A 26,962-nucleotide genomic window follows, 5' to 3' on the forward strand; every position below is an offset into this window, starting at 1 on the left:
GAAGAATAGCAAACTGATAATACATGTTGTATTGAGCTTGATGAGAAAAAGTAGAGCAATGGCAGCTCGTTTTACCTGAGTTTAACAAATATTACAGCTTAAATGTCGTTCATAGTAAGTCTCCAACCTGTTATATAAAATGGATTCTTAATACGAGATGGGGATGAATAAAGACCTTTTGGCCTAGTTTATTGTGGGTGCGGGATAATAGGATACGTCGTTTAGCTTATGATACGATCAGATAATGTGTCAAGTATTCTAGAAAAATTTTGAGCTTGTACGTATTATTTTAATTCATATCTTAAATTGTACATTTACCTGAAAGTGTATTTTGTTTCCAAGATACGAACGTTTGTAGTGCTCATTTTTATGATAGAAAACAAAGTTCTTGTTTTTATAAAAAGTTTTTTTACAAATATTCGAGTCATTGATTGATCACGTGACATCGTAAATGGAGACCCAGGAAACAGAAAAACAACAGTACTTTCTACTGAATTTGTATGTCACATGAATGACACTATAGATTGTCTCATTTTTGCTCAAATTACTCAATAAATAAACGATAATAATAGTAATTATTATATTAATATTGATAACTAAAAATAGTAAAAATAGTAAAAATAAAATTGAAATTAATATCAAAATCAAAACTAATACTAAAACTAGAATTAGAATTAGAATTAGAATTAGAATTAGAATTAGAATCAGAATTAAAATTAAAATTAAAATTAAAATTAAAATTAAAATTAAAATTAAAATTAAAATTAAAATTAAAATTAAAATTAAAATTAAAAATTAAAATTAAAAATTAAAAATTAAAAAATTAAAAATAACAATAAAAATAACAAAAAAAATAAAGATAAAATAATAACAATAATAGAAATAATAATAATAATAATAATACTAACACTAAAAATAACGGTGATAACGGTTATAGTATTAATTTTGGTAAAAGATCCCGGGCCTGGAAAGACAACAATGATAAGGAAATTGTTTACGACATTATAATGCTCAAAGCAGCAAACTTTGGCTAAAACTATGTTAGCAAGGACGCCAATTAAAACTTTAATACATGCCTGGTGGTCAGCATTTGATCAGTTTTTATTATAATTAAGCTTTCATATTAAATTTTACAGGTTATGGTTAGCATATTAATGGTTAGGGTAAATAGACACGGACAGTGATGAGAAAATATATGACAAATTATGTTATAACTTCAGCGTGCCTTGACACAAATTTAATATCTGACACTACTTATTATTGCCGTATGGGTGAATCGACCAATAAACTACATGATAAATAGGCACGTTTAGACTATCTGTGCAGCAGTGATGTTCACAATCACCACCCTATCAAGACTACGTCTGTTGGTACTCTCTAATGCCCGATATCTCAAAGCATGACAAGTGGTCAGGCTTCCTAGCCAGTAGGCTAGCCCTACCCAAATTTGATTGATTTATCATTCCAGGTGATGTACAATGTTAAATCATAAGCGCCGGTATATTGGACTAATTGGGATTGCGTATGAAGCCTGACCCCTGGTCATACCTAAGAGATATAATTAATGAAGATCGTTGAATTTACTGTAATTTTCCCTCAAATTTTGAGTAATGTCGACAATATTGCGAATTATTTTGTGAAGCATCTTCACATATGTATGCGCCAGGGAAGACTGAGAGGAAATGAACGAGAGGGTAAAGACATCGGAGATGTATGACATGCATTATGCAGAAGATAATCCCTTAGATGATAAGCAGTTGAAGCTATAAATGTACGATGTTTTTTTTTTTAAATGAATTTGTAATCATGGTAATGTTTACTCGTGTCGATCCCAACTTAAACCTAATTTGAACCAGCCAAGTTCGTTGTGTCTGTAGGACAATAGAGCAATTATGCGTTGGCTGACCAACCAAATTCTAAATTATTGATATTTCTAATCTTGGGAATTTACCCGTTCTTTTAAAATCGTCGTTTCAATTGATTGTTAATATCTTTCTTCCGTAAATGATTTTTTTTCTGATCTATTATTGTAGAGTCAGCGTTGGACCAACGGCCAAACAGACATTGGTCTAACGTAGACGACAACGTTGTCCCAACGTAGTCATTTTGTTTGGGTTTATGGCAAAAGAAACAATCGCATTTACCAATAATTACGAGATAAAATTTCAAGGCTTACTTGTTTTTCCTTTTCTGATGGCAACCCCTAATGGTGAACAACCAATTGCATCCAAACAATTTATTAATATCCCTTTATCTTCCGACAAGACAGAGTGAACATAATCCACATCCCCATCTCTTATGGCAGAGTGAAACCGTTCTTCGGGTGAAATCGGGTGATGAAATATCATGGGATACTTGTCAGATACAGAGCGGTCTTTTGATTTAGTGGTAGTATTTCCAGTCATGTTAATGCGATTCCAGTAAGTCAAGTTTCTACACGAAACAAGTTTACCAATTCGAAATGCTGATGATTTCTGCTGCACGATGAATGCGTGGATATTGACAGGCAATAATACTGTTAATTTTGCACGAAGGACACAATATTACACAAACACACCCTCATCGTACTTAGAACGTTGAAATAACAGATGTAATCACCAATGTATTGCAAATCTATGAAGGCTTGACATTTAGTATACGTAAAATCTGTTATAGAATTCCAGATAATTTCCCAGTATAAATATCTCCATAAATGTCAGAATAATACTCCCACATTGTTATCTCGCTTCGACGACGTTATAGTTCAACAGAGTAACCCATGACTACGAACATAAGACCTATATAATGATCAGATAAACATAGGGTTTTTTTGATAAAAATATAAATCCACAGAACCACCAGAGTATCCAATATTAAGACAGGATTACGGCCAATATTCATCTAACACGCCGTAGGCCTACAGCTAGAAACTTAATCCAACAGCTTGCTCAAATCAATCATAATGATCCCTGGTTTAGTAGTTGAAATCCAGTTGCAGATCCAGTAGTCAATCCACGAACAAATCATTTTAAATCAAGCAAAAGAAGGTATTTTAGCATATTTTTGTATAAACACGTAAGATATCAATAAATTTTCCGTCAAGATAAATCACTTATAGTCTAATGTGTTGAGGTAACATTAAGTTGAGTATTTCACGAGTGATTGATAACATCCAAGCCATGTACATGTAGCTCTTACAGTTAACAAATTTCCACATTAACGACATGCAACAGCGTCAATTTACACGTTTTCACAAATTGAAATGACAATATGTTTGCTATTTGAGATTCGGCTGAGTTTAACTGTAATAGCCGGACGATTAACTTAATGTTCATTTGTTATTTTGCCATGGGGGAATCATTAGTACAAATATCAAAAGCTATTGCGCAAGCGCAGTGCAGTTAAAGTAAAGGAGTAAGAGCAGATTAATTTTGATAGAATACGAAGAATTTCTTAAGTGTGAGTCAGGTATTCACACAGCGTATAGATACGGATCATCAAGCCGTATACAGAATCCGGACCAAACAGCATTAAAACATGACGATGAACCCGCGAATTGTACTAAGGCTTAAAAAACTGTTATGTTTCAAAGCCCACGCGCGCGTTCGTTTTTCTTAACCCGTCCAAGTCAGCTGAAACGGCAAATTCATTCTTTATTTCCCTTTTTTTTGTGACGAATTTGGAAGAAAGGTTACTTGATTCGATACTCGCATTGTTTAGGTACGGTATAAAACAATGTATATTTGTACTTCAATTGTGTAAAGCGACCACAATTTTATGCTGTGCACTTTTGAGCACTCGAAAATGACATCTTAACTCAAAATGTAGTAATAACAAAATATTAAAAAAAAACTTTTTAAAAAACCTCATTCCGTATTCGTTTTTGAAACTGACATGGGCTTTGAGACACAATTTTCAACCTCATAAGTGTACTGTATGAGTAGCCAGATAGAGATCCGGATTGGCAACGTAATTAATTCAGATTCAGCTGTATCTAAGCCGATCGAATTTAACGCACAGTCCATTTTAATATGCAACACGCTCTTAGTCTGAAAGGAAATAAAATAGCAAACGTTGATTTAATCATTGAACATGGCCGTAAAGTGTCCATCATGTGTCGAGGAGTAAAACGACAAGCACTCAAGTAATTGAAGTCCATATTTTTCAAATATATAGATGACTAGAATCTGTTAGTTTGTACAAGATTGACGTATTCTATGGAAAGTAATCGCGTTAAGGTTAGCAACTATTTTGAACTGTTGCGATTTGGTCGTTCACAGCATCTTGCGAATGGTAGTGAGCTTTGGCAAAAATTGCATTGATCATTTCATAGCGAGTGTGTAGAAGAATTCAAATATCACAGATATACTTTTGTAGGTCTTGTGGTTCTTGAGTTATGTTGTAAAGAGTGCTGGAACAACAACTTCTGTAAAACGTATATAACTCATTAAACAACAATAAATCAAGCAAGTTTTCGAAGTATATGACTTGTACAATGAACTTTTGCAAAACATCAAAGTGTTATTTTTCAATAATTTATTGATTTAGACAATGAAAACCCTTAATAAAACATAAATGAAAGGATGAAATCCCGTTAGTCTTAAACAATGTGCTAAATGTGTTCTACTTTACCTGGCTTGACCATAAAACATTTTTAAAGTGTATAAATTTAATGAAGTCATTCTATATTATAACTGTAGTTTTAATACTTAATAAGCCTTCTTCTCATGGCTTATGGATGTCTTAATGGTAGAAGAGGTATTGTTGGTCGAACCAGCCAACAAAAAATTATCTTAATCAATATAGTTTTGAAAAATAACACTGACGTTTTGCAAAAGTTCATTCTACAAATCATAAATTTTGAAAACTTGCTTGATTTATTGCTGTGAATGCGTTATGTACGTTTTACAAAAGTGTTGTTGTTTCAGCCCTCTTTACAACATAACTCATGAACCACAGGACCTACAAAAGTGTATATGTAATATTTGAATTCTTCTACACACCCGCTATGAAATGGTCAATGCAAATTTTCCCAAAGCTCACTACCATTCGCAAGATGCTGTGAACTACCAAATCGCAACAGTTTTAAATAGTTGCTAACCTTAATCCATATAATATATATTCTTTAAAAATCACCTTCATTTAATAACAGAAATGCAGTACTTTCTTAAAACAAGGTCAGTCTGCTTGAACTCAATACACGAAATCACGTCGGGAATTGGCGTTCACAAACATAACACAATTGCAAATCAATTAAACCTTTTCTTGCTCTAATCTAATCGCAGACCTCAAGAAGCTAAAAAATAGTCAAATTACCTTTTATTGTGTTGATATTTAAACTACCATAATTTTGACTTCTGGAAGAACGAAAGAACACTCACAATTAAAAGCAATGCCGGTATAATAATTGCAGACAGCATCAGTAAGACAGATTATGCACATTTTGTACACTCTCTTCACAATACCGACGTCCATTATGATCTAAGCTGCTGCGCTTGGGTTTTGACCCAATTACTTCGAGTCATTTGTGACAAATTAGCAATTCTTCGTTTTTAAAGCAACCGTCATATTTCCAATTTAATTTCAGAGTGAAATAATCAAAATATGATTTACACGGAATAGTTCTTCGATGCGCATAGAAGGCACTTAAAGCTCTGCGTGCTGGATATAGGTTTCAACATAAAAATACCAAGATTTGATATATATTTTGTTTTAATATCAAGAGCTATCGTAACTCTCTTCACGCGGGTGTCGACTGCAGACGACATGTTTCAACAAAAAAATTAAGTTCAAAATGTAAATTTTCATGACCATATTTGGAATCAGCATGAAAAAATGCACTACAATGAGTACAAACAAGCCTAGTATTGGTCCAGTAGTTCTTAAGATAGCTCTTGATATTTTGAGAAAATATTTCAAAACTTCAACTTTTTCCGTTGAAGCGCATGGCTAGCATGCAGAACATTAAGAACCGCTGAGCCAATACCTGGCTTGTTTGTACTCATTTTTCTGCATTTTTCATGCTGATACCATATGGTCCTAGAAATTTACAGTTCTGAAACTGTTGAATTTGTAAAATTTTAAACTTGTCGTCTGCAGTCGACACTGTATTTACTTTTAATATCTGTTTCTACATTCGTTTGCTTCTCATTTTAATATTCAAATCAATCTCCACAAAAGAGGATTTATAGACACTTTCACCGACAAAATTTTGTTATAAATAAGTGTTTAACAAGCAGTTGTTTTTCAACTATATATAATGTTATCAAAAATTACATAACATATTTCATTCCCTTGTCATTAACTGTACTTTCAATAGCAAACCAAGGTCACAAAAGCTGTTTTAGTGGCAATTGGCTTCTTAAGTTTAATGTCAGTAAATACATTACCAATCAGAGGACCATTAACTAATTAGAGTAATAAGTCACTCAGTGATACTAAATACTAGGGTGTTTGATCCAACAATTTGCAATGAACAAATAGCAAAAAGCGATTTCTAAGTTTATAATATAAAGTGCTCAAAGTTGTAATCATTTCACTTCCTTTTTTTAATTGTAATTCTTAATTGCGAACCAAGGTCACGCGAACGGTATGCTTCGAGATACGTTTTTATAAATACGCACGTGACCACCTCCGCGCTGCCATAACAGCTTAAAACCAACCAATCAAAGACACGATACGAAACTCAACACTTTGGTATTATCAATTGACAAAAGGCAATATATTATTGAAAAATAACACTTTGGTGTTTTGCAAAAGTTCATTCTACAAATCATATACTTTGAAAACTTGCTTAATTTATTGTTGTTAATGAGTTATGTACGTTTTACAAAAGTGTTGTTGTTTCAGCCCTCTTTACAACATAACTCAAGAACCAGATGACCTACAAAAGTATATCTGTTATATTTGAATTCTTCTACACGCTCGCTATGAATTGAGCAATGCAATTTTTGCTAATGCTCACTATCATTCGCAAGATGCTGTGAACTACATTTTTTTTGGCTGCTTCGACCAACAATACATCGCATACCCTTAAGTTTGCACTGAAGTGACATCTCAGTCTGGGTGCGCCGATGTGGATCATGTGCAAATAAATTTTTATTTATTCTGGATAAATAATGGAGTATTAATTACAATTTTAAGCATAGGAGTTTAGGCAAGAAGTACAAGAAGCTGTGTAATTAATATTATGACAAACATGCAACTATTTAAGCTACAGGGGCCTTGTATTTTTTGGTACAAACTCTAATTGAAATCATGCAATTGCGTTGCACTAGCTTTTTGTATACACTTCATCCCATACTGTTGTGCAGAGCTACTACGGTATGGGTTCCCTGTACTATAACCCTAACCCAAATCCTAACCTTAATACGGTCACCTCTCTACTGTATAACAAAAACAACGAAGTTTGTAATTATTTAATTTCGTTGTCATCAGCTGTACTATTTATTGCAAACTATAACTAAGGTCATACAAACTGTTCCAGTGGCAATAGACATCTTAACGGTTTGATGAGTTAATATGTCCATAAATGCTATCCCAATTAATAGAGCCATTAACTAAATTAGAGTCAAATTCAGCTGTTGCAAGTACTGTGGTGTTTGATATGGTGAATTATACATGTAACAAAATTATGTTTAAGTGTGTGGACGCAGAGTGAAGGTTACTAATTTATTGACGGATCAATTGCTGTACAAGCGATGCTAATGTGAATGTGGTACTAATCAGCATTGAACTATAAAGATAGCATTAGCAAAAAGACAACCTTTACGGGTTATCTTAACAGCCACCACGTACACATGATTATATCGTACGCTGTACTCATAGTTCTGTCAAATTTCATATCATCAGCATTGTCAATTAATAACTGTTTCACTATCACTCTCAGTTGCACTTTTAATTGGGTGATGATAATTCAATTTCATCTGTCAGACCACCAACGTCATTATCTACGGTTGACTTGATAAAATAGAGAGAAAAAACCGTGTCGAAAAAAGCTAGCAGGTCTGACAATGGATACAAATTGACAAATATATTAATTGATTGAAGCGTAACTTCAAAGGAATCATAAAGGTCAAATCCCGAAGCACATTTAAGGAAGAAAAATTGACATAAATGGTCAAAAATGGCCTAAGAAGAACAAAATTGGGATGGGGAAGAGGTGGGCAAGAGCTGGGCAAGACTTTTCATATCGGGCAGCATTCCCCTTGTCCCCTTGCCCCGTGGCTACGCCACTGACACATTATTCCACACACATGTTTGTACTTCAGGAATATTAACTAATTTTTCGTATTTTGTCGATTTTTCGGAAGAGAAATTGGTCAAAGCACAGATCATTGATATCCAGGATCTGTGGTTTAAGGGTATAATTCTACCGATTTATCAATATCAATTGTGACTTCTGATCAGAAAGGTTGTCCGATTTTTGTGATCCTCGACAAATCCAAAAGGCCCTTTAACGTCCATAGCGATTTTCTCAATTCCATGAATTACGATGCTAGCCACGTCAATACCTCATTTCTTTCTCCTTATATGACATTGCAAAACCATATTTCGGTCACGATTAAAGCACCTGCTGACCCTAATGGCGTACCATACTATCTGGACTATTGGTTCATCTGTTGATCAATAAACAAGTCAGTATATGGATCAGTCTTCTTTGAAATTAAAGAGACACATGCTGGCAGCAACTTAAAGCTTCATCTCCATTAAAACTACATGTTTCAATTATGTTTCAACCTGTATTGACGACGCAACAGTACCCTAAACTCCTGGCATCAGCCTTAGTCTTTTCAATAGTACGTGAAAATTTCAATTGTAGTATGAGCTATCAGATTCACGTATTTCACATTCCGCTGGAGGAGAATATTTCAAGCACTGTTTTAATGAAACTCCCAATTCATCATGTTCATGCATTAACCATTTTTGTACTTTATAAAGAGGTATTATTAAGGGTAGACGAGGTATTGTTGGTCAAAAAAAAAAAAAAAAAGATTTTCATTATCTAAATCATTGAAAAATAACACTTTGAAATTTTGAAAAAGTTTATTCTACAAATCATATAACTTGAAAACTTGCTTGATTTATTATTGTTAATGAGTTATGTACGTTTTACAAAAGTATTGTTGTTTCGGCCCTCTTTACAACATAACTCAAGAACCACAGGACCTACAAAAGTATATCTGTGATATTTAAATTCTTCTACACACTCACTATGAAATGATCAATGCATTTTTTGCCAAAACTCACTACCATTCGCAAGATGCTGTGAACAATCAAATCACAACAGTTTAAAATAGTTGCTAACCTTAAATCCAACATTTCTACGTCACTAAATCCTCAAAAATTGACCACTATACAGAAAGGGATAGGAACTCTGTAGATAAATAACATCAAATTTAAGTACTATACTAAACAACATTTTGAAAGTATTTGACGACGGAAAAAAATATTCAACGACGGAAACATTTACAATATGATCACAAAGTTGAACAAAATAGACAATTTTGCTGCACAGCAGTCTTACGTTGTTCCGCCTTTGCATTCAAATGTATTATGTTACTGTCACACTACACCGAATAGGTCTTCCGTACAAGAAACGGATGGCATTTTAGTAAATCCGTTGTTGTTCGTCAATTATCGTTTTATGTTCTTTTTATGTCCTGCTATCATCCGCCAAATGCGTTTCGTGTTAGGTGATGTTCGTTAAGTCCGTCGGCAAGTTTGTGCATGCACAAAACTTGAAACGGAGTGTACCGAATACACATGTTCGGTATTTATCCGATGTGTGTTCGTATGGTGCTGCATATTGCCGGAGTTTGTTCGCTCTCCTTTCGTTCATGTTCGTTCTTTGTTCGTTGCACTCGGCCCGTGTTCGTTGCAAATACGTTCCTGTGAGGCCTTCACCACTGGATAGCATATTTTTGCATTCGGTGATGTACGTTGACCCAAACCGTCTTAGTGTCACACTACACCGGATCGGTCTTCCGTATAAGAAACGGATGGTATTTTAGCAAATTCGTTAGTGTTCGTCAATGTTCGTTTTATGTTCTTCATATGTCCTGTTATTATCCGCCAAATGCGTTTCGTGTTAGGTGATGTTTGTTTATTCCGTCGACAATACGTTTCAAGTTTTGTGCATGCACAAAACTTGAAACGGAGTGTGCTGAATACACATGTTCGGAAGTTGTCCGATGTGTGTTCGTACTGTTCTGTATATACCCTGGGTTTGTTCGTTATTCTTTCGTTTATATACCGCGGCTGTTTGCAAGGTTTCGTAGGCGCTTGTGCCGGATGTAGGCCTATGGCGAACATGTGCATCGATCATGGGGGGGGGGGACTTTCTGAAGGGTGTGTGACGCAATATCATATTTCCCCAGTACTTTAGTGACTGACAAGTAGAAAAAAGGGGTAAAGGAGAGAAAAAAAGAAAAGAAAGTGAGAAAAATTGAAGAGAGAAGAGAAGAGAAAAAGTTAAATTGCACGTAATTTAGTAGTAGGCCTATGCATGTAAGTTCTGAAGGGTAGAGGACGCAATATCAAATTCCTACCAGTTTTAGTGATTGACAAGAAAGAAAAAAAAGAAGAGAAAACATGGAAAAGGTTAAATTGTATACGTTATTGAGTAGGCCCAGGATAGTAGTACTAGTAAGCCTAAGTATAGGCCTGTGATTATTATAGACAGTGCTTAAATGTGGTTCCTTGACCCAAAAGCCTGTGAAAATTACTGCCGGCCAGTCCATATGCAGGGCCCGTGATATTTTGTCACCAAAGTCAGTATTTAAGACGGACTTATAGGTCTATTCCTGACTTTAACATATCAATCCACGCATGCTTTACCTGAAATTACGAGTCTGAAGTCTTATATCTAAGTGTCAGTGGATCAGTGTAACATTTTAAATTTTGCAAATTCAAATCGGGCCTTCTTTGTTTTTTGTTTAAGGCGATAATAGTGTAAACATGATGCACTAAAAACAATTTTCCAAATTTTCCATTTTCAAAACTAAATTTATACACAATAGGCCTAGGCCTAATAATGTAAATAGGCCCTACAGTCCCCGTGCAAATGGCTTCAATTGGACCTTTATTTTCAAAATGGACAAGTCTTCCTTTTTGCTTCTGCTATGGACATCCACGTGTTATTTTTAAAACAATTGTTTATATTATACAATAATGGTGAAAACTTTTTAATGGCTTCAATTAGGCTTTCGTTTCACCAATTTGCGGCTGTTTCAAACTAAAATAGTACCCAATAATAGTGCTGAAATGACAAATGGCTTCAATTGGACCTTCATTGTCCAAAGGTTTCTCACCTCTATTGCCCCCGGACACTGGTTGCCCTGATATACCGTATCAGATTTGTAGCCCTTTTGTACTTATTAGCCAATATTTGACCATTTTCGTCAAAATTTACCCCCTTGAGTTGTCTTTCCCCACTTTGTTCACCCTCTGAAAAAGTGCTTGCTACGTCACTGCCTCTAAGGGGTCAAAAACCCTCTCAAACACCCTCTCCTCCCCCCACCTTTCTGATAGGGTGGACGTCCCTGTTGGTGCCACATGCGACGGATTCGCCGGTCATTTGTCGGACGTTGAACGATTGAATATAAAACGCCTGCAGGATTATTAGCGGCCACAACGCATAGAGAGACGAACGGGAATCGGACCCCAAATCCGGACATTTGTCGGACGTTGACCCCAAATCCGGTCATTTGTCGGACGTTGAACGATCGAAAATAAGACGCCTGCAGGATTATTAGCGGCCACAACGCATAGAGAAACGAACGGGAATCGGACCCCCAAATCCGGTCATTTGTCGGACGATGAACGATCGGATATAAGACGCCTGCAGGATTATTAGCGGCCACAACGCATAGAGCGACGAACGGGAATCGGACCCAAAATCCCACCGAATCTTCTGCCGGACTGGTGATTTTTCCACCGAATAAAATATTTTTGTATTCGGTGATGTACGTTGATCCAGTCCGTCGTAGTGTGACAGACCTATTAACAATTAAGATTAACATTTCCTGTAGGCCTATTGGGTGTTTCCATTACACCCCCATGAGGTGCAAGTACATGTAACACAATCCTCACAATGTCAGGAAATCCATTGATTTATATCTGTACATTTCATTGCAACAATCTGCCATTTCAAGACTTGACTTAAACCAAATCTGTGACGTGGGATGCGACGGATCTATATAAAGTGATACACGTGAGAAGTGTGTACTTGTATCCAGGTGTGCGGTTTCTTATAGTTTAAAGAATACCTTACTCACTACTGACTCAAAACTAGGCATGTTTGTACACATTTGGAAGCATCTTACTGGAAAGTTAATGTGTTGTGATCAAGCAATGAGTCGGATGTCAGGAATATTGATTTTGAGATATGGCCAGTAATATAGTATTGAACTTTCTTTGTATTCTATCGTTCTTCGCAACATTTGAACTCTTGCCCCCACCCACCCACTCAGTTCCTCCATCTCCATAGGATACACCGTTTTTGAGAAATCATGTTTATAGCGATGTCGCGTCGTTGAAAAATCCCTTTTGAGATATCGGCAATTGAAAAACAATAAAATACATAAGAAATTGTAACTTACAGAATTACATTTTTTACCGTAACTTCTGAACGGAAGCTCCGATTGATGTCAAACAAAAGCAATAAAAAGGTAATTTTCCCCTTTCTATAAATATATCACAACATATTTTAGCCTTTCCAAGGATATATTCCCGCTTAACTTTATAAAAATATGTTGAGTGTCTGCGATGTTGAGTGTCTGCGGAGGGAGGAAGGTAATAATATAAGTATACTGGTGTCTGCTAGGTTGCTGAATCGTCAGTTTCATCACTCGTGTTGTAGATTTGACATCCAATCTATTCGTTTCTGTTGCCCACTGGGTGTTTCATGCTTTTAAGCTACAAATTGGATATATTATGAGAACAATTTGTTGCTTCCTTGAATTGCACCATTCAACTGATTATTTGTTTAAGGGTACCGTGTATTCACATTTAAAGTTTTATATTCTGTTCTTCATTAGGAAACGAATTAAGAAAACCTTATGTTAATAAAATAATATGCTGAGCCACCAGCCTGGGTGGCTCACGCTCCAGTAATTTCAGATGATTGAGCTCAGTAATACATCAAAGAATGTCTTCCAATTCATGAAAACAAATAGATAATCGGCTTATCGGATTAAAAGCTTAGAGGGAAGGTCTTGCTGCTCAGCGAGTGTTTGTAATTATCAGAAGGTTTTCTCCAAATTCATTCTCTAATGTCTGTCTTTAAATAGCTTCGTCGTAAAATTGTTTGCAAAACCTACTTTTGAAATCAGTATACCCTATGTTATAAAGTTACTCAACTTTCAAAGGTCTTTTTTAATATTCTTCAACATTATGTTGCAAATTTCTTTCTTTCATATTCCTTTTTCTTTATTATTTACACGCTATATACAATGAATATCAACGATTTAGATATTCGATAATAAAAAGACAACTTAAAATAATGATCAAACATTTTAAACAAGCTGTTAGAAACAATAAACTTATGTATATTGCGTCTTTTCAGCAATTTTTAAAATAAATTCAGAAAATATTTTTAATAAGTATTACAAAAAAAGTCTTCCTTTTTATATTTGCAACATGACGCCGTGACAATTTTAGTTATATAACAATTATGCCACTCTTGTATGAGAGAAGTGCGCAATAATGCATGCACAATGTTTTTCTTGATGAATTAGAAATTAATATTTTAACTCCGTGCTCTAGAACGAAGGATACGTCCTCGGAATGACCTTATAAAAACATTTTTCCGATCGTGTGTGTACATGACTCCAGTGCCCTTTAGAAAAACGGGTTGCAAAACAGTAGAATTTCATAAATTTTAAAAAGAATAAATCGATATAGTGCCTCAGCACTTCCGGCTGCACTATAGCTCTTTGGGAGTATATGAAAACTAGTTCTTGAAATTAAAGACGAACGTTATCTTAAGGTAAAGGATGAAGCTGTTATCTTATATGGTTTTATATAAGTTATGGGCTACTCGTCAGGCTTGCGCTTTGAAGACGTACTCTATCTTAAGGTAAAGGATGAATCTGTTAAGTTAATGGTTTTATATAAGGTCTAGGGCTACTTGTCAGGCGTGCTAAATATCTCGGAAGTACGTGTACAATTCAAATTGTCAAAATATATAGTTGCTTCTCTGTCTTTGTCATTAATTATTCACTAATATCGATTTAAATTCGATTTCATGCTTAAAACAAACTGTGAACTAATCCTCCGCATAACGTACAATCATGATTACAGGTATTTTTATTTATTTTTTTATTTTTTATTTTTCTTCTACCTAACATGTTCAATCCCCTTTAAACAAAAATTATGTTGAGTTTTACCTACGTTTTGCAAAAGAAAACATTCGTAAGCAATGATTGTTAACGAACACACGCTCTAGAAGCTCTTCGGCTAAAATCAGAGGATGATTTAAGTACTACCCAACACCCCACTGGTTAACTGTGCAGTGTGAGTAACATGACACCACTGCTCTGCTATGCTGCATAGAAGTGCATGGTTAAATTTGAATTTGTACAGTTATATTTGCATTATAAACGCTGTGAACATGCTGGTCGATTTCACATTAATGTCATCTACAGAAGGTGTGAATTATCCTTTAAACACACATCACTTTAGTTCTGAAATCGACCAAGTAATAATGACACACACACAATTCTAAAACAACATCTTTTGCACAGAATTCAATGGGATTTGAAAAGTAAAGTGGCAGTTGAAACTCTAGTGATAACACTTTTGCAGTGCATGATGGGGCTTCCTTAAATCATCCTTTGGGCTAAATTATGGGGTACAAGCCACGTCAATACCTCATTTCTTTCTTCTAATATATCAAGGCCAAACCACATTTCTGTCACTATATTGAAGCACCTGCTGACCCTAATGGCAACACATACTAACAGCAATCTTGATTCATCTGTTGTTGAATAAGCAAGTCCTACGTTAGTTATTCCTCTTTCGAATTAAGGAGCTACTTGCTGATAGCAACTATAAGCTTCGTGTCCATTAACTACATGTTTCAATTATGTTTGAAAAAGTGTTGACTACGCGCTCCCCGGGATCGTGACTTGAGCTTTAGTCTTTTCAATATTTATTGCAACACTTCATAAAGGAAATAGATTTTCAATTGGAGTATCTGATTCACAAATTGCAAATTCTGCTAAGGAGAATATTTCAAGTGTCGTTTTGAAAAATAAATGTGAATTCAAAAATTCAGTTTTCAATAAATTTGTTAATAGTAAAATATTTTTAGGGCGAACATTTGATGCGTTGAGTTACTAGATGGCAATCTGTATTTTAATCGAACTTTAGAAATTCTGACAATGTTTGATGACATTATCTTATTTTTTTTTAATCTACCCAAAACGTATTCAAATTAGCACAAATTATAGCCAGCACTGGCTAAATTTTCCTTCAAAAACTCCCCAATAATGACAATCACAAAATTTAGATCAACATTTTCTGTATAAGATGTTTCCATTAGAGCCCCACATAGCACAAGGCCTTAAGTAGCTGTAACACAATCCTCACAATGTCAGGAAATCCATTGATTTATATCTGTACATTTCATTGCAACAATATGCCATTTCAAGACTTGACTTAAACCAAATCCGTGACGTGGGATGCAACACATCTATATAAAGTGATACACGTGAGAAGTGTGTACTTGTATCCAGGTGTGCGGTTTCTGTCGAGATTTCTTACATTAACATGATTAAAGAATACTAAGATTTTGCCTGTTTTGAAATAACAAAATACCGCAATCAGTACTGACCTGCTACTCAGCATGTTTGTACGTTATTTCGAAGCATTTTAACGCAGATTTCAAATCCATCTTTAAAAATTTAATTTAAAAAATAATTTTAAACAATTGTTGCACGTCTGTGGCCATGGTGTTGGTGCGTAGAAGGTAATACTGTAAGCATACTGGTGTCTTCTAGGCTGCTGAGCTGCCAGTTTCGTTTAATCATATTGCAGATTTGACAGCCAATCTGTTTCATTCTATACCTACTGGATGTTTGGAAATTTCTCTTCATGCGGGTGTCGACTGCAGACCACAAATTAAAAAAAAAAAAATCAAAAAATCAAAAAATTCAGAAATATAAATTTTCATGACCATATTTGGAATCAGTATGAAAAATGCACTAAAATGGGTACAAACAAGCCTAGTATTGATTCAGCAGTTCTTAAGATAGCTCTTGATATTTTGAGAAAATATTTCAAAACTTGAATTTTTTTCCATTGAAGCGCATGGCTAGCACGCAGAGCATTAAGCTACGAATTAAAAAGAATCTATGTGGGAACTACTTGCTGCTTGCGTTAATTACGTGTACAAATTTAAGCTGATTATTTGTTTAAAGGTGACGTACGTATATTCATATTTAAAATGCTAAATTCAACTCTAATAGTCACGGCTGTCTGTAAGTAGCTTCGTCGTAAAAATGCCAAATATAGCATTCTAATAAGATCAGAATAGTCAATGTTATGAAGTAACACATTTGTTACTACTTGAAATTCACTTTACCCAACTACTTGAAATTCACTTTACCCAAATTCAAAGTGTTAGTAGTAACAATATTCTTTAAAAGCATGTTGCAAATTTCTCTCATTTTGATTCGCTTTCTCTTTTAAGCTATAAGGAGTATTCACGATATTCGATAGTAAAAACGGGTAATTTCGTCACTTTATTGTGTGTACGATCCAAGCTAGTCAAGTGTCACATCACGCATGTTAATTGAAAGCGCTCAAAATTAAATTATACTTAGCATACTCGCTAGTACTAGGGTCTTTACTTCTCTCATCGTATTTTCTTTCCCAAATTTAATCATACTCGTTGTTTCACCTGCGCCCTGCTCTCCGGAGCCACATTTATTAGGTTCCCATAACCCACAGGTACCACCAGTTATATTTATCATAATTTTCTCACATTATATTCCACTCTAGTGTGTATGGTTCGTATAGAGTTTTGTTGTTTAGCCCTATATGAGTACGAAAAAAAAAAAAAAGAGTTTTAAAAGGCTCTTGGAGAATGGATTGAATATTCATGATTATGATTACTGCTTCATCTTTACAAAGATTTTCACCTTTATACTTATGTCTCCTTATTATTATTACTATACAGAACTATTGCTTTTAATTGAATTGGGATTTGACCTCTTTCCAATTACAGAATAATGGATAACTATAGTTCAACTGGTGACGATAAAAAATAAAATGATTGACTCTTAAAAAATACATGTAGTATAAAGACATTAAAAACAATAATACCATACACTTTAACATCTTTCTTGTAAAATTTATGACAAAGTACAACCATGGAAGCCTTGGTTCAACGTAACAGCTGAACAAAATTGAATTTGATACTACCGACGTTACATAACGTGTTTCCTGGTATTGCCAGAAATGCAGGTGGTGACATATTGTCGGTTAAATGCAAGGAGTTGCATAATAACATCAAAACACTTATGACTTTCTTGCATGCATGTAATAATTATTGTAACCCTTGTGGTATCGTCTTAATGGTAGACGAGGTATTGTTGGTCGAAGCAACCGAAAAATCGATTTTCATTATCTAAATCAATATATTATTGAAAAATGACACTTTGATGTTTTGTAAAAGTTCATTCTACAAATCATATACTTTGAAAACTTGCTTAATTTATTACTGCTAATGTCTGAGTTATCTACGTTTTACAAAAGTGTTGTTTTTTCAACCCTTTTTACAACATGACTCATAACCACAGGGCCTACAAAAGTATATCTGTGATATTTAGATTCTTCTACACGCTCGCTATGAATTGAGCAATGCAATTTTTGCCAAAGCTCACTACCATTCGCAAGATGCTGTGAACTACTAAATCGCAACAGTTTGAAGTTGTTGCTAACCTTAAGATGTTAGATAACGTTATTGGTAGCAAGATTTTAATAATACGGAAGACAAATTCAATGTCGTGCATTATCAGACTTGACGTATCAAAGATGTTTCGCGCTCTTGACATTTCATCCAAGGACATTTCTGTTGTTCATCATTGCGATCTTCTCAAGCCAATATCGGCTTGACACAAAGGCACACAATGGCATGTTTTCTTCTAAAAATCACAGAATTTGTTGTTTTTGCTAAAAACAGAAATTGAAGATGATGAAACTGGTCAGCGATACATTGCTGAGACATTCAGACATCATCACCTTTAAACATTTTAAAACATCAGAGAGAGATGCAGCTGGATCGATTGCCTCCAGTTGTTCCTCGTCAAGGACATCTTGTTATTTACGAGTGTTGACTTTTAACACACGCATATTGACTCGGAGACAAGTGGCCATGTTTGTTCAAAGAAACGAAACATACTTGAAAATTAGCTTGAAGAACTTGCATTTGTAATTGTATATTTGAAGCAATTCGATTGAGGAGCACACTTATTCTAATGACTTCTCGTTAAATGAATGTTACAACTTTTCTTTTTAGTGATTCATTTAAAAAAACACATGTGCTTATTCTCTTGGAATTTTATTAAAATATCCCATCTTTAATTTCAATAACATAATGTTGCATAAGCGTATATTTATTGTATTTTATTTTAGAAAAAATATGACATACAAATTTATAAGGAATGAAATTAGATAATAATCGAGAATAGAATCCTGAGGATAGTATTAATTTCATATTTTATGTGCGGTTATTTTTAAGTAGCAACACCAGGAAAAGAGATTTTGTATAAATCAATGTAAAATTTCTTCTTCAATTAAAATATTTCATATAATTTTGCCACACAACTGCGTAGTCGACATTAGAATTCTAACACCAGTAGATAGGTTTTCTTTTTTTATCTGCTAATATTTTATGCAAAAACACTAGAAATAAACTTGACATTTTGTGCATTAAAGCAAATATTTTCTATTAATTCCTCGTCTAAATTATACAGGAATTTGTCACACTTCTTCATCAATATTCTGCATCACAATTCCTGACATCAATTATCGGAAAGATCTTTATTATATTCTATTATTGTGTATGACAACTCCTTATAAACTCAACATTTTATGCATTATTACTTTTAGTTTTTAGTATTCTTCCAAATTATGTATTCTTCCAAATTATGTTGCATTTCTTTCTGTAATTTCTTCAACTAAAATAATGATATCACAAATTTGCATCAACTTACGCATATTTCCCCTTGTAATAGCAATAGTAAGCGGTGACCGTCCTCGTTCATTCTTTACATTTGCTAAGTTCTTATTCCTATCATGTATTAACGCATCTTCGACATAACCAACATCACCATCTCGAACTGCCGCGTGAAATTTCTCTTCCGCAGCTATTGGATTCTGAAAATGTACATCTCCATTATAAACAGGCTCCTGCTTCTGTTGCTCCTCAAAATCTGTGCAATCGTAATATTCCATTTTATCTTCCATTTGGTAATCACCGTCCATAGCAAGGTGGGTATATGTCCAGTGTATATCGTCACTCTGGCATTGTGTGAATTAGATGCATTGAAGTGTGCGCCAGATTAGCTTTTGAACAAATTTTTAGCACTCCTCTAAATTGATTATTTCAAAATGGAATTAAGATAGGTAATACGCATGCGTGGTATTATGTTTAGGCAAGAAAGGTTGTGAATTGGTATTTTCTAGATGGGTAAATATATGCTTTTAGATACTTGATATGAAACCATTAAGATTATTAGAAATGAAATATAGGCTATATAGCAATACAGTGCAGTGATAATTGGAGCGTTGATATCGGCAAGTTGACCAACTGATTGGCCCATTAAATATTTAGTATCGCTGCGTGTGTTTTTGACATTTGAGTGACATGTATGAGTGCTAATACCAGCTTTAACCAGATTTGCCTTGCTAATGACTAAATAGGTTAACCAAATGAGATGACCATTGAACATACAGTTTGAAGTACTAAAATATGAAAATAAATAAACTATAGTTGAACCCCGAGGAGGCTTAGAAAAATGTTGCTGCTAAAAATACCATCACGATGTTATGTAATATTACATCGTAGACAATATTCATGTGGGGGTGTATGTATGTGAATGGGTGAGGTACGTTAGTGTTGGGGTGGGCTGGGTTTTAGCGTGTAAGCGGGATGTAAATGTTGATTTAGTTTGCGAGGACATTTGGAAACAGGAAAGTCTACCTTGATGTCTCTCTTGCTGAGAGTAAGATACAATTGGATACGCTCACACAACATAATGTGATGCGATCAAGCGAAATCAGTCGGAACTCGGAAATATTGATTTTGAGATATAGCCAAATAAAGGGACTATTTCCCTTTGTTTTCTTTTGTTTTTGAAACTCTATAATTGCTCATATCTTTGAAACTGGTTGTTCAACTTCAATGGGGTTTTCTGCAAAATGTTGCTTTGTAAATGCTTTTTACTATCCTATAAGAAACTGAAAATTAAATATTTCCGAGTTCCGACTGATTACATAAGTGTTGTCTTTACTTCACTAATGTTAGGGTTTGTGGTGTGGGTGGGGCGTCTGCAATGTTCGTGTGTGGGGTGAACAGGCAATGGCATTGAAAGAATGAAACAAATATATATATAGATATTTTTCAATTTGATATAAAGCTTTTGAATGTAGTTGTGTGTATGTGATTGAAGTGGGGGGGTGTATTGTGTATGTGTAAACATTCTGGATCATGTAATCATAAACTTAGCAAGGTATTCCACAATTGTAAAACATGAAGTTGTAAAAGAACATTCAAATTTTGCTTCACCATGTACGTGTGTGTTGAGCGTGATTTATTAAAGTGTTTTGACATAACAGAGCACAATCAGCAATGGCGTCACGAGGAGTAGTCAAACTGGGCTATTCCTGTTGAAATCCATATATATGCCCTATGGTAGACATAATCTTAATCTTCCACACAGGGAGTGTGAATTTCAAATGGGGTTACCTGAATGAGTGACTCTATTTGAAATCTACACTCCCTGTGTGGGAGATTAAGACCGTGTTTTCCATAAGGGGTGCATGGATTTCAACTGGAATGGCTAATTATAATACTATTCTTTGAATTCTGATATGTAATTGGAACACGTTTTAGTTTCTTGTCTATCGTGCCAATTAGTGTGACCTAGTTCAAATGTACTCGGAGAGTCTTTCACATCATATCAAAAGCATAGCAGGGAAACTGAAATCTGAAAAGTCATTTGCAAGGTTTATACATTTGAAGAACTGGGCGCAAGAAGACCGTAAGTCCACTTGGCACCTCAACATGTATAAACTAAAGTTACGCATAGTTTCTTAGGGTTTTATAATGTTTAAAACATGTTCCAGGGTAAAAACATCATGAAAGGTTGTGAAAAATTTGTTTTGGCCCCTGAACATGTATAAAACATTACCAAACTATACGAAACTATACTCAACTTGAGTGTATACATGTTGAGGGGCCAAGAGGACTTGCGGTCTTCTTGCGCTCAGGTCTTCCTATTTGAAATCAAACCAAAGGATATAAAAATGAAAAAAAAAAACAGTGGCATGATCGACGGGAATTATATAAATAAACATAATTTTTCACCAGGTTCGCCATCGCAAATAATAAAGGAGACAAGTAGAAAAAGTGATCCCGGTCCCGCCTGGGAATCGAACCCAGGACCTCAGGTTTACGAGACCTGTGCCTTAACCATTCGACCACGGGAGTTTCATGATTAGGCTTGGTTGAAATTCGAACCCATAAGCGGTCACTTAAACTTATCTCATCCCCGCAAGTAGCCCATAGTAGCTAGGGCCGTAAATGCAAGAGAAATAAATTGCCATCCTCCCTTGTGAGGAAATATTACATGGAAAAAACAGTGGCATGATCGACGGGAATTATATAAATAAACATAATTTTTCACCATGGTTCACCGTCGCAAATAATAAAGGAGTGGATATAAAAGTAATAGAAAACAAAACTAATATAATAAATTGACATACGTATTAACCCAAACGATCCACTTGAGGCGTCTACTCTATTAATATAATATCATCTCAAAGATACAGTTAAAGCTCCAATAGAGTTCAACTGTATCTTTCTGAAAAAAGGGTAATTATACTCATGTAAAATACACCATGATAGACAATAATATTTGTTTTCGTCATTGGATAAATTTGGCACCCATCCATGGTGTTTAATGACCGAAATATATAGAAAGCAATTAGCACACAAACAAACAAACAAACAAACAAATAAACAAACACAAATAATGTATACTTAAAACAGTTGTCATCCATGTCACTAAACTGTGCAAAACAGTGCCATTTTTTAAATATTGTAATAACTTTTAAACACGAATTACTATTTTTAGTCTGATCCATTACAGGAATAAAAAAAATTCAATATGTTCAATGTAATTTTATGACCAAATTTCAAGGGCATCGGTATTATATCAGATTTGGCCTATAAAAATTAAAATAGATCAAGCATGTATAAGTGATGACATAAATCGTCTTACAATCGTATACAGGGTGTTCCAATTCAAACAGAAACAGAAAGACTAAAATTCACATTTTACCGAATACTGAATATATTGTTTGATAATAATTTATGTTAATTATTTTATGTCCCTTTATCATTTGGGTTCAAAAAGGTCAAATTATTAAACCAACCATATGTGTTTATGTCAGCGGCGTAGCCAAGACTTTTCCAGAGGGGTGGCAAGGGGTAGGGGGAAACAGGCACATTTATAATTGCAAGTGGGGGGAAATTTTACGAACATTGTCAACAAATCTTAATAGTATGATCAGCATAAAGTCGACCAACGTGCGCAACACTCGACCAGCGTCAGTGTGCAAACCAATTCAACTCGCGTTCTTGCATTTTTCGACCACGTGCGCAAAAACTCAATAATATTGTATGGTGTGGCGGACCATATTAGTGTCCGGTGTGGCGTGCCATAGGCTCTGACGAAGCATACATCAATGTTTTTTTTTCCTTCTTATATTGAATGTGGTGTGTGATAAACTGCTTAACCTATATAAAATATATATTAATGCCATTACTAATACTGTATTAGGTTTTATGACATCAGATTATATGTTGTGATTTTAGAATCTTGACAAAGCATTGGGCTATTCCAGAAAATAAATGCACACCCCCTATCCCCTATAGAGGAGTAACTTTTCAATCAAAGAAATGTCTGGATTTCCAAGTCTGCTTTCTGAAAACGACTGGAATTCCAGTTGCCAATATCATTTGAAAAAGCCTGGAAATCCAATTAAATGAAGGAAAAGTCACGGAAATGTCCAAAATGAGCTCTCGAATTGAGGATTTCTGATCTTCAACTATTTTTCTGCAGGAATTTTTTTGCCTTTGTACACTATAAAAGTCTGGATTTCTTACAGTCACGACTGAACAAAAAATCCAGAAATCCGAACTCCTCTATAGGGGTGTTTGATGGGAATTCATACTATCAAATCCAATTTTTGGTGACATACCTTGTTACAGTTTCATGCTGCTACGCAGCACTTCAGACTCAGAAGCAGCATGAAACTGTAACAAGGTATGTCACCAAAAATTGGATTTGATAGTATGAATTCCCATCAAACAGTTATAATTGACAATCCAGATGAACCTAATACAACAAAACATCCTCTATATAGGTGTGCATCTATTTTCTGAATAGCCCATTTTGTCCCAAAAGAATGTGTCAGATATTCAGCTTGCACACAATTCAATAATTATACGTTCAGATCCATTGTAATAATTTCATCGTTTTCAATACGTTATATTATTTTTAACATGAATTTAAAAGCAGCACATCAAACAGTTTCTGGAGGTATAACAGCATGCATACATTACTTTAACCCTTGCAGTACAGCTGTTAACTTCAAGCGTCTGTTGTACTGTTGGCGAATACTAAAGCGTAAAACAAAAATAACTACACATTTAGATATTTTTCTATATTTCAAAAAGTATTTCTTCAATTGAAAATATTTTTGGCATGCTTCATCAGCATCAGCAGACTCATAGCATCAAAGACACCGATTTCATAGCTGTAGTGACTTCATGCTTGAATGAGCACACAGTAAATGAAAGAGTTCGCTAATTCAAATGTTGCAAAAAAGTAAATATCAAATACTCGATAATAATGCATGTTTTCCTGATCTCGGGTGCTCGAAAATCCAAGTGTAGTTGCTAATAATCATGATAATGATTGCCCGATTATAATGCTAGTTTTACTGATACCGGATGCCCCTTTTTAATGCAAGTGCCCGATTGCAATTGTCCTATTCTGGTCAGACAGACAGTGGATGTACATAGTGATTCTGCTTAACCATCCTCCTGCAAAAGGATACTCATTTTTACGACTTTTAACATCAGTAATCTCTCCATTTATGTATGATTACTCATACATCAGAACACCTGTGGGAATCACTGGGTACGAATTGGCTATAAGTCTGTACACAATGCATGTCAAATAATAGTTTCAATTGAAGAAATGCTTTTTGAAATATAGAAATAAATCCAAAAAGGTAGTTATTTTTGTTTTATTCTTTTTATATTCACAACTCGATCACGCGTCCAATACGACAGAAAGTCGTCTTTTTGAAATACTTAAAATATTCTCGAGCATGAATAGAAGGTGCGAATCCGAGGTACGAAATAAGCGCCACACATATAACTGAAAAGGAACAGTTATAGAGCATGTAGAGAATGAGTGTGCCGTGAAAAGCGCCGCTACCACGGTGATGAAACCAGTATTATTGTGCTCCAGGGGCACAAGTTGTTGACGGAATATCAAATATGCGCTCATAATATGTAGTACATAAGTCTAAATGTAATACAAATTGTCCCAAATAAGCGGGCTCTGACAAAAGTTATGCTTTCTTAAAACATTAAATACACCGTCATTAAATATCACATCGTTTAAATATATTTACCATAAAATTGCGTTCATTTGATTGAAAAGTTGTAAAGATATCGAATGCAAAAATGTTTGCAAGTATAATTTTCTACAATTTTCTTGTTGGCCTAGGCTAAATGCGCATCTATCCGTGGATCAATGTTTCTATTTTTATCAAAAATCAAAAACATTTTACTAAGAAATGATATCTGTATGGGGAACGCATTTTGGTAAGCCTGTAATTTCGTGAGTCTTAGTTTTAACATTATGTAAACACTGAGTGAAATTTGAAATATATGGTAAAATAGCACCATAGTCGTCAGGATAGCCTTTTCTACACCCTGTATAGTGAAAATAATGTAATTTCAATGCAATTTTCAATGCCATAATGAAGATTGTAAAACCCTTTTTTGTGGCACATGTGATGTTATAGGATCCCTCCAACATGACTTAAGGGGTGGGGTATGAACGTTTGGACAGTATTTATTGTGGGACACTAGAGCACATCAGACATATCGAATTGCATTCTGAATACGAAGAATGTCCTTCTGATATCAAATAATTTTGATTTTTTGAAATTCGCAATGTATACACATTTTATGACAAATGATTAAAAATTGATATTTTTTATATTTAACAGTACTCGAAGTAAACTTTATAAATCTGATGATTTATTCTTAAAGTGTATGTAGGTGGGATGAAAAGCCGACGATCAATTGAAAATTTTGACCATTCGTATTGAAGATATGGATTTTTTTCCCAAAAACACTAAAAAAAATTAGGTCTTTTGGGGGAAAATCCATATCTTCAATATGAAAGGTCCAAATTTTCAATTGATCGTCGGCTTTTCCTCCCAGCTACATACACTTTAAGAATATATCATAAGATTTATAAAGTTTACTTCGAGTACTGTTAAATATGTATCATCACTGTTATATATCAAAAATGTGAAAAATAACAAATTTTAATAATTTGTCATAAAATTTGTATTATATCGTGAATTTCAAAAAATGAAAATTATTTGATATCAGAAGGGCATTCTTCGTATTCAGAATGCAATTCGATATGTCTGATGTGCTCTCATGTCCCACAATAAATACTGTTCAAACGTTCATACCCCACCCCTTAATAGTGGTGCTCATCGGTACCAGCTCTTTCCAGGAGCTTCAATCATTATCGAAAGGTTTTATGACCCGCTTGCATCATTGAACTCACCGGAACACATCTACGCAGATGAAACTCTTTCTTGCGTGAAATAGAAACTGGCTGCAAATTCCCTCCCGATAATGACGATGGGATGTGTTTAAAAAAAAAGCAATAAATCACTCGATGACCGTAATACATCTCTGGGAACTAATTATACGTGTGTTTATTTCCGGTACGTTTTTGTACTTTGGTGCTTGTCTTCTTTGCTGCCATATACAATTTTAAACCTGTTTCATCATAAAGTGAGGTTATATCGAGTCCATATACAGCGCCATATGTTATGTAATTAGTTTAAAAAGACATCATAGCTTTCTGTTTTGTATGTTCTATACAAAGCGTAATACCATATGATTGACTTTAATTCTAATTTATGTTGCTATCATTTCCAACAGAGTGAACAAATTTTATATTTCATATTTTCTATATAAAACTAATAGAGCAAAAGTTGTATCGAAACTATGTGCTCCAAATCATTAACTTTGATATTTTATCTATTTTTGTATGTAATTCTATACAATAGTTTTCATTTTATACTTTTAATGATTTTATTACTTTTACACCTTGTGTCTCTTCCACGGTTGTTTGACGTGGTCATTTAGTAAATTTTCTAACAAAACAAAACAATTCTAGACTTGACAATTCCAACAGGTAGCACACAGTAATATATATTTAAAGTAATTTTTAACATATTTCGTTTCTTTATCACTTTATTCATCTTTTTCTGAGTTTGGGGGTATTTTTGGTAGTTTTTATTCGGTAAACTGTTTTTGTGCGCAAATTGAGGGCGCTATTTACATATATTTTAAATTTAATTTAGCCAAATATTATAAGTTATTCCATACATTTCATGTTTCATGATTTGTTACTCTTTA

At 34.4% G+C, this 26,962-nt stretch overlaps 1 protein-coding gene across 2 annotated transcripts in view; it reads right to left on the bottom strand.

Annotated features, from left to right (window-relative positions):
* The window catches only part of LOC140170323 (short transient receptor potential channel 4-like), a 290,327-nt gene that overhangs the window by 186,643 nt on the left and 76,722 nt on the right, over window positions 1–26,962 (bottom strand). The window contains exon 1 of one of the 2 annotated variants that reach the window (XM_072193689.1): window positions 19,203–19,550. The exons of the other annotated variant lie outside the window; for it this stretch is intronic. Within the exon in view, the coding sequence (XP_072049790.1) occupies window positions 19,203–19,473 (271 nt within the window). The 5' untranslated portion in view covers window positions 19,474–19,550. Of the gene's footprint in view, window positions 1–19,202; window positions 19,551–26,962 lie in introns of those variants that run through there. 2 annotated transcript variants of the gene reach the window in all.

This window comes from Amphiura filiformis, chromosome 14 (assembly GCF_039555335.1).
Source record: "Amphiura filiformis chromosome 14, Afil_fr2py, whole genome shotgun sequence".
In the NCBI taxonomy this organism is placed as follows: domain Eukaryota; kingdom Metazoa; phylum Echinodermata; class Ophiuroidea; order Amphilepidida; family Amphiuridae; genus Amphiura; species Amphiura filiformis.